Here is a 16423-nt window from a genome sequence, read left to right on the forward strand (position 1 = left end):
AGGTATTTACAAAGTCTTAAATAACATCTCCCAATTGCATTTCAAAGGAGAAAAAATAACTACATGGAGAGATCTGACATGTACCTTACCCACTTTAAGATTAGTATCACCAACAATGAGACAAACTGACATTATGTGTGTCCTCATATGAGGCAATATGAAGTACAAAATATCATTTATGCACTTCTCATGAGGTATCCTTTAGAGTCAGAATTTGGGATAGTCTACATTCAGCTGACTTGTTTTCCTCAACAAGTCTATGTCATGAAACCAAGACAAAAGGGATCTGGGATTAGAGGCAGGGTAGAGGCATTGTTCTAAATTTAAAGAGAAATAGCCAAGTGTAATTCTCCTTTTTTTAAAAAAAAGTTTATTTTGAGAGAGAGTGTGCACATACATGTTAGTGTGAGCAGGTGAGGGGAAGAGGGAGAGGGAGAGGAAGAATCCCAAGCAGGCCCCGTGCTGTTAGCACAGAGCCTGACATGGGGCTTAACCTTATGAACCATGAGATCATGACCTGAGCTGAAACCAAGAGTCAGAGGCTTAACCCACTAAGCTGCCCAGACACCCCAGCAAGTGTAATTCTTGAATTTTTCATTGGATCCTACATAGAAGAGCTTTAAAATCCCAAACATTTAGGCAACAATTGGGAAATTAGAATATGACCTCTGTATTACATACTGTTATTGACTCAAATTGTTAAGTTTCTTCAAGTCTAATAATGATAATTATAATGATAATTAGCTGTATAGGAGAATGACCGATTCCTAGGAGATACAGCTGAAGTATTTAAAGATGTAGTGTCCTTATGCAAGTTATTTTCAAGTGGTTTCGTAAAAAAAGAAAGGTTTAGTAAAGAAAAGTGTATATATGTAAAGAAAAGTGTGTGTATATATGTGTGTGTAGAGAAAAATAAAACAAAGGTAACAAAATGTTCATGATTATTGAGTCTTAAGCAACAGGTGTATAATATTTTTATTGGACTTTCCATTCTTCTCTGGGTTTAAAATATTCAAAATAAATGTCAAGGGGATAAAAAATATCTTGTTCTGAATTACTCTCAAAATGTACAAGCTTGAAATTGTCTAGGTGAGTTATTTAATTATCAGTTTATTTGAATTATCTGATACTCCATAGAATGGTAGAATTAGAGGGACCTTAGATCATCTTCTCTAATTCTGTATTCATACAGATGAAGAATTCAGTCTGACATTGTCTTTTATTCAAATGATACTGTAAGCAGGTGCTAGAGGTTGTATAATGAATTCAGCTGTCCTGTTTTCCAGGCTATTGCTCTTCCCACTGTACCATGTTATTTCTCTCCCAGTAAAAGGAAGTAAAGTTAAATTAAGGAATATACTGTGTATCATTTTTCTTCCTAGTATATCTTCAACATATTTCCCCATTTTGACAGTATTGTCAGACCGTATTTGATCTATTAATCAAATCTATTGAATTTAGTCAGAGACTTTTGCTACTTTTGATAATTGCTCTCCTAGAAATTTTTTGATCATATGGTTTGAGCTGTGTTTTTGGTCACTTATTTTTATTATCCTCTAGTTTAAGCTATGAAGAAGGACATCCCTCACACTCTGAAACAGATCTCCTTCAGAGACAGACTTTTGCAGCCTCCCATCAGCTTCCTGGATATGCTGCCACACCTCAGCCAACTGGTAAAAATGCTCTTGTAAAATTAATCTGGCTACGTTTAGTGAATAAGAAGAAAAATCAGTTTTCATATTTTGGGTTATGAATGTGGGCAGAAAATAATGGAGCTGTGGGAAAAGTGAAAATGAAATTAAAAGCTTTGTCTTTTACTGATAGGGAATATCTGTATAATTAATTTATTGGGAGATCTTCCGAATCCTTGTAGATTTTTTTTTAACTTTTTTCTACCTTTTTTTTTTTTTTTTTTTTTTTTTTTTTTTTTTTTTTGATAGAGCACAAGCAGGGGAGGGGCAGAAAGAGGGGAAGACACAGAATCTGAAACAGGCCCCAGGTTCCAAGATGTCAGCACAGAGCCCAATGCAGGGCTATAACTCATGAGCTGTGAGATCATAACCTGAACTTCTGAAGTTAGATGCTTAACCAACTGAGCCATCCAGGCACCCTGATATTTGTAGATTTTATATTGTAACCATGCTTCGTCAAATTCACGTGTGTTTGCTATTTCAAAATAAAACAGTTTAGGGTTGTAGAGGTTTTGGCCTTAAATTTCAGGGATTCTTTTTTATATATTTATTTTAAAACATTTGAGACAGTGCAAGAGTGCACGAGTGGGGGGAGGGGCAGAGAGAGAGGAGAGAGAGAATCCCAAACAGGCTTTGCGCTGTCAGCATGGAGCCCTATGCCAGGCTCAGTCTCACGAGCAAGGTCAAGACCTGAGCCAAAATCAGAGTCAGACGCTTAACCGACTGAGCCACCAAAGCACCCCCCTGTTTTTATTTTAAAAAGGACTCTCTGGGGGCACCTGGGTGGCTCAGTTGAGCATTCAACTCTTGATTTCAGCTCAGGTCATGGTCCCAGAATCATGGGATCAAGCCCTGCGTCAGGTTCCAAGGGCTCCATACTGAGCATGGAGCCTGCCTGGGATTCTCTCTTTCCTCCTACCCCTGCTCCCAGGTACACTCTCTCTGTCTCTCAAAAAAAATAGGTAAATAAATTAATTAAATATGAACAGAAATATACTTTTGTATTATTAAATATTTTACTTTGTGACATATTTTATCTTCAAACGTAGGTCTTTCTGGAATTTTTGATACTAGTGTGAACAGTGCCAGCACTAACACTAAAGAATCTTCAGTGATGAATTTTCTTTCTGCTGTTGAATCCCGAACTGCTCAGGCTGCTTCTTCAGGAACTACTCTTTTACCACAATTCAGGGCTCCATCCTGGCAGACAGGTGATTCTTTGTTTTCACAATTTTTTTTTTAAGTTTATTTATGTATTTTCAGAGAAAGCATGAGTGGGGGAGGGGCAGAGAGAGACTCCCAAGGAACCATGAGATCATGGCCCAAGTCAGGATCAAGAGTCAGATGCTTAACCAGCTGAGGCATCCGGGCACTCCTGTTTTCAGAACTTATAAGTCCAGAAAAAATAGTGATAAAAATTTTTATGGCCTTGTCATTATATAGTGTAGCTAAGAGTAATTACTGGTTTTGCGGTGAAGTTTAAAACCTGGAATTTTTCACAATTTTAAGTTGGACGAAACTCAGATTTATCACTTCGGTGAAAACTTAACAGATTGAAGAAGATAGATAATTATTGAAGATAAACCCTAGGTATAAAGTTCCTATCTGGCAGTTTATGTAGCTACTTGTCTACTTAATAAAAGCAAAAATTAAATTTTCTTTTATTTTTCCATTTCAGCTTTATTGAAGTATAATTGATACATAAAATTATAATATGTTTAAAGTGTACGTTGTGGTGATTCACCATACATTGTGAAAGAATTACCCCACAGTTGATTAATTAACACATCTATCACCTCACATATTTATCTTTTTTGGTTTTTGGTGAACGATTAAATTCATTTATCTTAGTGACTTCAGGTTGAGTAGATGATACAGTAAAAAACAATCTTGAGACTGATTTCATCATTAGAGTTTAATGTAAAGTTACCCAGAATTGAACAGATTAAATCACTATTTATTTAAAATTCTGAATTACTCTCAAAATGTACAAGCTTGAAATTTTCTAGGTAAATTGTTTAAATCAGTTTATTTGAATTGTCTGATATTCCATAGAATTAGAGGGGCCTTAGATTATCTTGTCTAGTCCTTTATTCATACAGATGAGGAATTTAGTCTGACATTAATTAAACTGTAGTGGACATTACAAGCTGATATTACATTTTCCCTGTTTATGTATACATTCCATTTTTCACTTATTTCTCCCCCAAAATTATGTGTATGTTTTTACTTTTCTCAGGTGACAGGAAAGTTACGTGTTTTTTTTTTTAAAGGCTTTGTTTTAAATAATAAGAAATGTCATCTTATTATTTGAGGAGATGTTTTATTTTTTAAATGTTTATATTTTTTTGAGGGAGAGTGTGAGCAGGGGAGAGAGGGGGACAGAGGATCCCAAGCAGGCTCTGGGCTGATAGCAGTGAACCTGATGCAGGGCTAGAACTGAGGAACCTGTCATGACCCGAGCCAAAGTCAGATACTCAACCAACTGAGCCACCCAGGTGCCCCAAAGAGATATTTTTAAATAATAGCTATAGGAAATAATACTTTACTATTCTGATATAATTCCATTAATAGAGCTCCTCAATTTAGCAGTTTTTTTTTTTCTGCTTCCAAGGAGATAATTAATGTTTTAATGTGAAATAAAGGAGAATATTAAGAAACAAAGTAGCTTCTTCCTTTTTTGGTCCCTGGAATAATTGTACATTACACATAATCAGTTAGGCTTTCTATTCCAATTTCTATGATTATATTATTTTAAACACAAATACTAAATGTTTATTCTTTTAAGTATAACTAGATTACTTTCTGTCTTTGTAGTAGCAATATTTTTTGACATTTAATGGGAAGAAGTGAGAGAAAAAGGTTTTTGAAAGGGCCAGAGAATCTTTTTTTTCCCCCTATTTTTCTAAAATAAACAACAAAATTTTAATGGAAGCTCACAAAAAACATGGAAACAATAAAAAAGTTATATGAAATGGAAAGTGATACTTCCTAACTACCTTCCCACTTTTGTAGAGAAGAGTTAACAGTTCTTTGATATTTTTGTATATCAAAACATCTATATTCACGTACTCAGGGTTTGTAGCAATAGTATTAATAGGATATGCCATAATTATTTGATCATTCCCATGTTGGTATACATACGGGTTGTTTCTACTTCTTACACACAATAACTATAAGAAAGTATCTTGTATAGATATCATTGTGTCCATGTATTGCTATGTGATAAATTTCTAGAAGTAGAATTTTTAGATCACAAGAGTATACGTTTTCACTTTACTAGATGTGGCTAGGATGGTTTCTTGAAATGTTAATAATCTTATTGATAATACTTTATTAATTTCTGATCAGCCTTGTATAATAAGCACACATCTATTGTCATTGGAAGTTGTTCATAGAAAGCCAAAATTTGGAATCCAAGAGATTTTTAAAATTTATATATTTTGATAAAGGAAATTGCAGTGTTAACCTCACTGTATATTTTTAGATTTATTTATCATGTTAAATGTAGACAGTTTAGTTTTCATTTTAATGTTATGAACATTTTAGTTTGTTGCTATTGCATTGAGATTTCAGGATAAATTAATCACTAGAGATTGTGTACATTTTTACTGGTTTCTTAATTTTCAGATGGCATTATCTATAAACTCATTTCTATAACAATTATAGATACAAATTGGTAATACCTTTGTAACTTTATTTTTGCTTTTAAGAAAGCTAGCTGTCTTGAAATGTAATTTTTTAAATTTACATGTAGAACTAGCTTATCAGGCTTTTCAGTCTTAGAGAGATTTTTTCCCCTGCCCCTTCACCCTTACAGAGATTATAATGGGTTATGGGTACGTAAGTCTCTACTGTAAAAACGTGTGCGTGTGTGTGTGTGTGTGTATGTGCTGTGATTGCATAAAGTTCTTTATGTTTTCTCTTCACAGGTATGCATTCCTCAGCAGCAACTGAGCTGTTTGTTACTGGACCTTTGCCAACCACTGGAACACTTCCACCCTCTGCCCTCTCTGCTTATCAGCATCCCACCACCTTCAGCAATAGAAACTTTGCTACCACCTCACCTTTGGTGCTTCAGGATTCGTCTTTTAACACTACATCAAATGGAATTTTAAATCCTCATGACCCTCTGCTACAAATCAAGACTTCCCAGGGAACTGTTCCAACTGCTTTGGCATTTGAGCGCCTGGGCAGTTCTGCATTAAGTAACAGCATACCACCTCAGTCTTCAACGTATCGCTCAGCGCAAGAGTCTGCACCCCATCTTTTACAACCTCAATTTAGTTTGTTGCCTTCAGCACTTGGGGGAGCCCAGCAAACTCCTCAAGCCTACAGTTCAACTCTCTTTACTAGTTCTACTGCTTCCATTGAAAGAGCTCTTCTTCGAGAATGTAGTGTTATTAAACACCATCAGCGGCCTTCAGGTACCCCGTCTATTCAGGCACAACTGACTGGTTCACAGCATTCCTTACATAGCTATCTGTCAAATGCAAGTGTGGTTAATTTTCAGGAAACAAGTAGGCAGTCATCTTTATCCTGTAGCCCAGTTGGAGATTCTACTCAGGTGAGCAATGGAGGATTACAACAGAAGACCTCCCAGGTGTCAGTGGAACTTGCTCAGTCTTACTCATCTACAATTCCATCATCAGGGTTTCCTCCATCTGCTACAAAAGTAAAAAGCTGTTCTACAAAACAACCACTAGCATCAACTAAGACCCCCAAACCTCAAAGTGTAATTCCTCCTGTGCAAACATTAAGCTATTCCAAACCTTTACATAACCAGAGTTCTGTAATATCGGGCCAAGCACAAATTTATTCTACAGCGCAGCTACCAAGCCTTTTATCAGTTAGTCAGTCCCAAAATTATGGTTTAGTACAGCCACATAATGTGCCATCTATTGTTCATTCACAGGTTTATAGGTCCAACAAAGTTGAGAAGTTGCCATCCTTATATAAAACATTGACTTTTTCTGGATCATCTCAGACTATAACTTCTGAAAATCAGACACTTAATTATTCTTCTAATCAACAAGAAGTATTATCTTCAGTTACAAATGAGAATTACCCTGCCCAAACAAGAGATCTGTCTTCAGTTAGTCAGTCTCAAAGTTATTCATCTAGTCATTCTCAGGGTTTACCACCAGTTAGCCAGACACAGGTTAGTTATTCATCTCAGTCACAGGTGTTATCAGTTGTTAGTCCTTCAGAAAGCTATGCTTCAGGGCAGTCTCTAACATTAACAGCCCCTTCTCTTTCTTACTCTTCTGCCACTCGGGCTCAGAATTTGCCAGATTCTAGCCCAACCCAGAATTATATTTCCATGCATTCTTCCCAGAATGCTCAGACTCAAGGGTCATCATCTCCCCAGTCCCAAAAGTTTTTGCCTGCTGCCCAGTCATCATCTTTTGCATCCTCTACTCACTGTCAGACATTACAGAATAACATACCTTCCCCTGATCCAAAGTCTTATGCTGAAAGAAAACTTGACTCAACTGTGTATACATCTTCAAAGCAAGAAGAGGATTTTCCAATGCAAGAGTTACAGGTATTGCAGCCACAAGTGTCTCTTGAGTCATCAACCCAAAGGCTGTCAGATGGAGAAATTAATGTTCAAGAATCGGCTTATAAGGTGTCAAAGGCAGATGACAGGTATTCTCAGAGTGTAATTAGAAGTAACTCTCGTCTTGAAGATCAGGTTGTTGGGATTGCTCTACAAGGGTCAAAAAAAGAAGAAAGCATGGTTGGTTCAGTGACACAGCTTACCCAACAAATTGGCCAAGTCAGTGCAGCAACCCTTGATATTAAGAAGGCAACTAATTTAATGCAAACTCCACAAATAAGGTTGAATACTAAAGACCTCAACCCGCAGCATTCTCTTATACATAAGGTACATGAAGCCAAGGTCCAGGAGCAACATGATCAAATAATTAATGCCTCATCTCAGATTCAAATTCCAAATCATGCTTTAGGGCATGGCCATCAGGCATCTCTTCCTAACACACAGGTCCTTTTAGATTCTGCCTGTGATTTACAAATTCTTCAGCAGTCAATACTGCAGGCAGGTTTAGGACAAGTAAAGGCATCTTTACAAGTACAGCGTGTTCAAAGTCCTCAACAAATAGTACATCCTTTCCTTCAAATGGATGGTCATATTATTCAGAGCAATGGTGATCATTCTCAGCAGCAGCTCCATCCTCAAACTTCTGAAATTATGAAAATGGACCTCTCTGAGTCTTCAAAACCATTACAACAACATCTAACAGCTAAAGGCCATTTTAGTGAAACAAGTCAACATGATTCAAAGAATCATTTTGTTTCTCTTGGATCAATGTGTTTCCCAGAGGCAATGCTTCTCAGTGATGAGAGAAATATTTTATCAAATGTAGATGATATCTTAGCAGCTACAGCAGCAGCTTGTGGGGTTACTCCTTCTGATTTTTCCAAGTCAACTTCAAATGAAACCATTCCGGCAGTTGAAGATGGTGATTCTAAATCTCATTTTCAGCAGTCATTAGATGTTGGGCATGTGACTTCAGATTTTAACTCTGTGACAGCCGCAGTAGGAAAGCCACAGAATATAAATGATATTTCCTTAAATGGAAATCAAGTTGCTGTAAACCTGTCACCAGTACCAACCCTCCAGTCAAAAATGACTCTTGATCAACAGCATATTGAAACTGGTCAAAATAAAGCATCTAAAGTAATTTCACCTGTGGTTGGACCAAGTCATGATGTCCAGGAGCAAAGTTCTGGCTCATTCAAGAAACAGTCTGCTACCAATCACGAATCTGAAGAAGATAGCGAAGTTCCTATGGATAGTACATTAAATAATAACAGAAGCCAAGAGTTTGTTTCTAGTAGAAGTATAAGTGGAGAAAGTGCTACATCAGAGAGTGAGCTCACCACTGATGACAGCAGTGTGTCAGTGAACCCAACTAGAAGTACACTTGCACTGTTGGCCATGGCCCAACCTGGGGAGGCCATTGGTGTCAAGATTGAAGAAGAAAATCAAGATTTAATGCATTTTAACCTTCAGAAGAAAAAAACTGGAAAGGGGCAAACAAAAGAGGAAGACAACAGTAATCAGAAACAGCTGAAAAGACCTGCCCAGGGCAAACGCCAGAATCCAAGGGGAACAGATGTGTATCTGCCATATACTCCTCCTTCCTCAGAGAGCTGCCATGATGGTTATCAGCATCAAGAAAAAATGAGACAGAAGATCAAAGAAGTAGAGGAAAAACAGCCAGAAGTCAAAACAGGATTTATTGCCTCTTTCTTAGATTTTCTGAAATCTGGGCCCAAGCAGCAGTTTTCCACTCTTGCTGTACGAATGCCTAACAGGACTAGACGACCAGGGACCCAGACTGTTCGTACATTTTGTCCCCCACCACTTCCAAAGATTTCTTCGACAACACCCACACCTTCCGTGTCTGAAATTGGGGGTAACAGTCCATCAGAAAAAGTTGATAATGAACTTAAAAACTTGGAACATTTATCTTCATTTTCTTCTGATGAAGAAGATCCTGGAGTATGTGGTCATGATATTTATAAAAGCGCCTCTACTACCTTAACTACTTTGGATGCTACTTCTGATAAAAAGAAGAAAGCAGGTAAAGTTTTAAATTTTGGATTCATAATAATGGCTTTCCACTCTTATTTTTATGGTGACAGATTGGGTATTAAGCTTTCTTAACTTGAAGCAGGTCTGCAAATAAATTTTCAGGACAAAATGCATAGGTAGGTATTTTAGGTACTTTTTTTTTTTAATGTTTCTTCCCTGTAGGAAAGTTTTGGGGTTTAGGTTGAGAACTTCTGTGTTTTCTTGACTTTTTACCACATGATACATAATTTACATAGTGTGTATCCAGGTTCTCTAATCTGAGACATCTTGAGGTGGGTTATGGACATGAGGCATTTGTACTGGGGACCCTGTTGTAGTAGTAACTGGCATATTTTCTTGGTATGTCAATTTTACATGAAGACTAACATTTTGCTGTTAAATATTATTATACTATGTGTAGCATGCACATTAAGGTAAAATTAAAAATTTTTTGTGTTGGCTTCAGACTATACCCAAATCTTTGGGTGTGCTTTCACTTTACTCTGTAGTTAAATGAACATTTGGAGGAACTGATTTAAGAAGCTCTGCCTCATGTCAACTATTTTAAGGAAGATGCTAAGGAAAAATATTTATAACAATATAGTAGCCACCACCTCTGTGCTAGGAACTAGTAGCAGTGTTGTGAGATCTGCATTGTTCTCTCCAATATCAGATGGTATAACCAAGAGTGAATGAATTGTGCAGGTCCATACAACTAGTAAGCGACAGAGCTGGAGTCTGTACTCAGGTTTGTCTGATTGTAGAGCCTCTATTCCTGCGTAGCTCTTTTGCATAAAGTGGTGCTTTGAAAGTTAAACCCTGTTTTGTGATGTACCTTATTAGTTTCTCTCTGGACTTGAGACTACCTTTAACTGCTGAAGTGATCTGAAACAACCTGTATTCCAAATAATCTGTTGGCATAAACATCTGCTAATTCATTTCTAAAGAATTCACATTTTGTTATACAGGGAAATCAGTATAATGGAATGTCAATGTTAGAGCCAAAGACATTACATACGTGGATAATCCTAGTAAGATTCTACACTCCTTTTCCCCCAATTCAGGGTACTTTGCAATTGTTATTATATTCCCTCTTCCATTTGTAGAACAATGCTTTTATAATTTTTATTCTAAAATAGGAATCTAGGGACACCTGGGTAGCTCAGTTGCTTAGGCTTCCGACTCTTCATTTCAGCTCAGCTCATGATCCCAAGGTTGTGGGATAGAACCCTGAGTCGGTGCAGAGCCTGCTTGGGATTTTCTTTCTCCCTCTCTCTCAGCCCCATCCCTGCTCGCTTACACTCTCTCTCTCTCTCCCCCTCTCTCTGTCTCTCTCTCTCAAAATAAATAAACTTAAAAAAAAATGAAAGGTCCAGCACTGAGAGGGCCCTTTCATTTAAAAAAGATAAGTAAAAATAAAATATGAATCAAATATGAAAAATGAATATAAATCAAATCTGAAAATGTGAGCCCTGCACCCAGCATGAACTCACAACCCTGAGATCCAGAGTAGCATGCTCTACGGACTGAGCCATTCAGGTACCCAAAGTCTGACCCTTCTGATTTATTTTTACAGGAGGTGAGTGAGGTATGGGTTGAAGTTAATTTTTTTACATATGGAAGTCCAGCTTTTCCAGCACCATTTGTTGAAGAGTCCTTTCTTCTTCTGTTGCCTTTGCATTTTTTATAAAAAATCAGCTGATCATATTTGTATGAATCTATTTCTGGACTGTCAATTCTGTTACATTGATCTGTGTGTTTATGCTTTTGAAAATAACACAGTCTTAATTGCTGTAGCTTTATAGTAAACCTTGAAAAAGGGCAGTTGCGAATTCAAATTTGTTCTTTTTCAAAATTGTTTCGCCTTTTCTAGTTCCTTTCCTTTTCCATATAAAATTGCAAATCAGCTGTATCTACCAAAAAAAAATTCTCACTGGAATTTTGATTTTGATTTCTTTGAATCTATAGCACTTTGAGGAAAACTGAACTATTAACAGTGTACTGAGTGTTAGCAATTCATGAACACATTTGATTTTTCACTAGTCTTTTACAGTTTTGGGCATATAGATCCTGCACATGATCTATATTTAGGAATGTAGAGCCTAAATATTTTTGGTGCTATTTATTGTAAATGATGCTTGTTTAGTTATTTATTGGTAGATTATAAAAATTGTCATATATATGTATATTATATACATAATATATACGTATATATAATATATAATATGTTATATATGTGTATATAATATACATATATATATGTTGATCTTAAATCCTACAAATCTGCACAACTTATTAATTCTAGGGGTTTGTTGTTTTTTTTTTTTTTTTATTCTGTAGGATTTTTTATGTAGAAAATTGTGTCATCTGCAAATAAGGATAGTTTCATTTTTCTTTTCCAGTCTTAATGCCTTCTTCATTCCTGTCCTAATGTATAGGAATAAACATTCCTATACAGTGTTTAATGAAAGAGTTGAGTGTGGACATTCTGAATATGTTCTTGATCTTTGGAGGAAAAAAAATCAACCTTTTGCCATTAAGTACGATGTTCACTATAGGTTTTTTGTAGATGTCTTATCACATTAAAGAAATTCTTTACATTGCCTAGTTTGGTAACAGTTTTTATAATGAATGGAAGTTGATTTTGTCAAATGATTTTTCTTCATCTGTTGAAATGATCATGTAGTTTTCTTATTAAGTCTTTCAATATGGTGAATAACATTGACTGATTTTCAAATATATTCATGGCTTGCATTCCCAAGATAAACCTCAGCAATTGTGATATATTATCTTTTTTATACATCAGTGGGTTCAATTTTCTAATTTTTTTACATCCATGTTTGCAGTGGATATTGGTCTGTAGTTTTCCTTTTGTAATTCCTTTGTTTGGTTTTGGTATCTGGTTGTTGCTGACCTCATAAATGACTTGGTGATTCTTCCCTTCTCTGTTTTCTGCAAGAGGTTGGGTAGTACTATCTCTTTCACAAATGTTTGATTGAATTTGTTAGTGAAACCGTTTGAACCTGGAGTTTTCTTTGTCAGAAACTTTTTTGCTATGAGTTCAGTTTCTTTGATACAGAGCTGTTCACCTTGCCTGTTTCTTCTTGACTGTGCTTTGGTAGTTTGTATCTTTGAAGGAATCATTCCGTTTTAATTGAGATGTCAAATTTATCAGCATAGAGTCGTTGGTAGTATTTCCTCATGTTAGTAATTTGTGTCTTCTCTCTTTTTGTCATGGTCTGAATAGAAGTTTATTAATTTTATTGATTCTTTTTCTCCTTTGTTGGCAGTTTCACTGATTTTTGCTCTTCTCGTCATTTCCTTTTTCCTGCTTAATTTAGGTTTATTATACCCTATTTTTCTAGTTTCTTTTGGTAGAAGCCTAAATTGTTAATTTAAGACTCCTTTTCTGCTATATGCATTTAATGTTACAGACCTCTCTCTAAGCCCTGCTTTAGCTATGTCCCACAAATTTTAATTATTTTTTATTTATATATTATTTTTTCAGTTCTTTCTCTCTCAAAAAATAAACATTAAAAAATTTATAAAAACAATATTTCAACTTTTAGTATTTCATTTTTAAATTTATCTCTGCTTTTTCTGTCTCTATCTTTTTGTACTATGCTTCTAGTGTTTGACCTAGTGATTACCATCCACATAGAATTAATATTTTTATGATTCTGGCACACCTGGATGGCTCAGTTGGTCGAGTATCAGACTCTTGATTTCAGCTCAGGTCATGGTCTCATAGTTGGTGGGTTCAAGCCCCACATTGGGCCTTGCCCTAACAGCGCAGAGCCTGCTTGGGATTCTCTCTCCTCTCTGTCCCTCCCCAACTTGCACTCTCTCTCTCTCTCAAAATAAATAAATAAACATTTTAAAACAATATTTTTATGATTTCAAGTAAAATGTCAAAGTCTAACGACCATACAGGTCCCTTTACCCTTGCATATATATTACATCTATCTACATATATTGAAAACTCTAATAGGGGTTTGCTTTCAATAGTCAAATACATTTTAAATAACTTAAGAGGAGGAAAAGAGCCTATTATATTTACTCAGATATTTATAATTTCTGTTGCAGTTCCTTTATTCCTGATGTTCCAAGTTACCCTCTGGTATCATTTGCTTCCCATTAGCCCAAAGATTACTTTTTCTTTTTCTTTGGTTTTCAACAATGTAATTGTTTATCTGGGTAGGGTTTATCCTGTTTGTAGTTCACTGAGCTTCTTAAATCTGTAAAACGTATGTCTTTTACCAAATTTGAGAGTTTGGGGACATTATTTTTTCTGTACCAATCTCTTTCTCTCCTTACAGGACTCCAGTGACACTTCAGTGACACAAATGTAAAACCTTTTGATATTGTTCCTGACATTCTGTTCATTTTTTTCAATCTTCTTTCCTCTCTGTTGTAAACATTGTATAATTTCTATTGGCCTTATAGTTCATTGATTTTTCAGCCTTCTCAATTCTGTTATCGATCCCATCCAGTGAATTTTTTATTTCAGATATTTTTTAAATTATAAAATTTGTTTTTGGTTCTTTTTTCTAGTTTCTATTTCTCTGCTGAGAATTTACATATTTCCATTCATTTTAATGTAATTCTTTTTTTTTTTTTTTAGTTTTTTTTATTTTGGGAGAGAGAGAAAGAGTGAGTGAGGGAGGAGCAGAAAGAGAGGGAGAGAGAGAATCCCAAGCAGGCACCATGCATGCTCAGTGTGGAGCCCAAATGGGGCTCAATCTCATGACCTTGGGATCAATCATGATCTGAGCTGAAGTTAAAAGTTGGACACTCAACCAACTGAGCAAGCCACTCAGGCACCCCTTAAAAAAATATTTTTAAATTAACAATGTGTGTTGAATTTTGTCATATGCTTTTTTTCCCACATTAATCTATTATTTCATTTCTTTTTTTTTTAGCATCTATTTATTTTTGAGAGAAAGAGACAGAGTGTGAGTGGGAGAGGGGCAGAGAGAGAGAGAGAGAGGGAGACACAGAATTAGAAGCAGGCTCCAGGCTCTGAGCTGTCCAGCACAGAGTTCAAGCAGGGCTCGAACTCACGAGTGGTGAGATCATGACCGGAGCTGAAGTCAGACACCCAACCGACTGAGGTGCCCTTTTATTTGATTTCTTAATGTTGAACCTTTTTAAGAAAATTCTACCATAAACTCTGCTTGGTCATGCTGAATTATTTTAATCCATTGCAAGATTTAAGTTGCTAGTGTTTTTATTTAGGATTTTACACTTAGATTCATAAGTGAGATTACGCTTATAGTGTTTTTTTTAAGTTTTTTAAAAATATTTATTTTATTTTTGAGAGAGAGAAAGAGACAGAGGATGAGCAGGGGAGGGGCAGAAAGAGGGAGACACAGAACTCCAAGCAGGTTCCAGGCTCTGCGATGTCAGCATAGAGCCCAACGAGGGCCTCAAACTGTGACATGAAACTCACAAACTGTGAGATCATAACCTGAGCTGAAGTTGGATGCTTAATTGACTAAGCCCACCCAGGGGCCCCTAGCTTATAGTGTTTTTTGCCTTAATCTTTTTATTGCTGTATTTTTGGTTTTGTGTTTTCCGTTTTTTGTCTTAATATTCACTTTATAGTCAGAGTTTTTTTTTTTAATTTTTTAACGTTTATTTATTTTTGAGACAGAGAGAGAGCATGAACAGGGGAGGGTCAGAGAAAGAGGGAGACACAGAATCTGAAACAGGCTCCAGGCCCTGAGCTGTCAGCACAGAGCCCAACGCAGGGCCGAACCCACAGACTGTGAGATCATGACCTGAGCCGAAGTCGGACACTCAACCGACTGAGCCACCCAGGCGCCCCGAATTGGAAGAGTTTTTGTATTTGTCTAAGCTTTGAAAAAATTTACCTACCACATATAATAAGGGTTTGGTAGAACTTTCTAAGAATATATCTGGGACTTTCCAGTTTTTTCCTGAGGTAGTTTAATCTATCAGATCCATTTTTTTAAAGGTATGGTATTTTCTACTAAAATCATCCCTTTCATTTAGATTTTTTAATCTGTTATGAAGTTGCACATAGCATTTAATTCCCTCTGTTTCTATACATATGTTCTCTTTCTTGCTCCAAATGTGTTTGAATCTTTTTCCTTACCATTCTGTGAAGTTTACCTATTTAATAGTTCTTTTCAATGAACCAGTGTACTTTTTATTTATTCCTGCTTTCATTTCTTACTCACTTTTCTTTACTCAGTTCTATTTCTCTATCTTCCCTGGGTTCAATTTAATATTCTCTCTCTGGCTTCTTGAGTTTAATAGTTTATTTTTATATGTATATCCTTGCTTTTTAATGAATGGCATTAAAGTGTAAGGTTTCTTCATTGCAACACACTCCGGCTCTATCTATGCCTTTGGTTTCAATTTGTAATGCTCTCACTCCTTTCTAAATGCTTTGTCATTTCAGTTTTAATTTCCTTTTTAACCTAAGAGTTATTAAGAATTGTGTGTTTTTGCCTATTTCCTAATAGGTTTCTATTTTTGTTGTTGTTGTACTCATTTATTACTAATTTATGCCCTACTGTATTTTGGTCAAAGGAGTGCTTCATAATGCTTGCTTTTGGATATTTATGAAAAGTTTGCTAGTGGCTTGGTAAATGATCATATTTTTATAAATAATTCATGAATACTATGTGCTATAGATTATATTTGGTAATGCCGTTCAAATCCTTTATATCTCCTTTTTTGCTTAATGTAATACATGACATTAGGTTATATAAGAAAATTTATGTTTGTTGGACCTAAATGACAGGTCTAGAATTTGCCTTGAACTATCCCAGCAAATATAAAAGGGGTGATGGAAATATGAAAGAAGTATACCAAAATGTTCGTAGTAGTTACTATAACTGGGTTATGGTATTTGAGGGTTTGTATTTTCTACTTTTATGTATGTTTGAAATTCTGAATAATAAACAGTTTTTAAATCCTCCCTATCCTTATTTGTTTTTAGATTGCTTGATCTGTTGATTCCTGAAAAAGGTTGTGTTAAAAGTTTCCAACTATGTTTGATTGTTTCTCTAATACTGTTTACTTGATATGTTTCAAACCCATGTGATCGGATACCATAAAATTGTACTAAGTTAAATTTCCTTTCATAAAATCTTTT

General features: G+C 35.7%; 1 protein-coding gene across 1 annotated transcript in view; it reads left to right on the plus strand.

The window, feature by feature from the left end:
- The first annotated feature begins 1559 nt into the window (after positions 1-1559).
- QSER1 (glutamine and serine rich 1) overlaps positions 1560-16423 on the plus strand; it is a 46801-nt gene continuing 31937 nt past the window's right edge. The window contains exons 1-3 of the mRNA XM_032594848.1: positions 1560-1673; positions 2741-2902; positions 5624-9304. Coding sequence (XP_032450739.1) covers positions 2806-2902; positions 5624-9304 — 3778 coding nt within the window. The 5' untranslated portion in view covers positions 1560-1673; positions 2741-2805. The remainder of the gene's footprint in view (positions 1674-2740; positions 2903-5623; positions 9305-16423) is intronic.

This window comes from Lynx canadensis, chromosome D1, assembly GCF_007474595.2.
Source record: "Lynx canadensis isolate LIC74 chromosome D1, mLynCan4.pri.v2, whole genome shotgun sequence".
Classification (NCBI taxonomy): Eukaryota; Metazoa; Chordata; class Mammalia; order Carnivora; family Felidae; genus Lynx; species Lynx canadensis.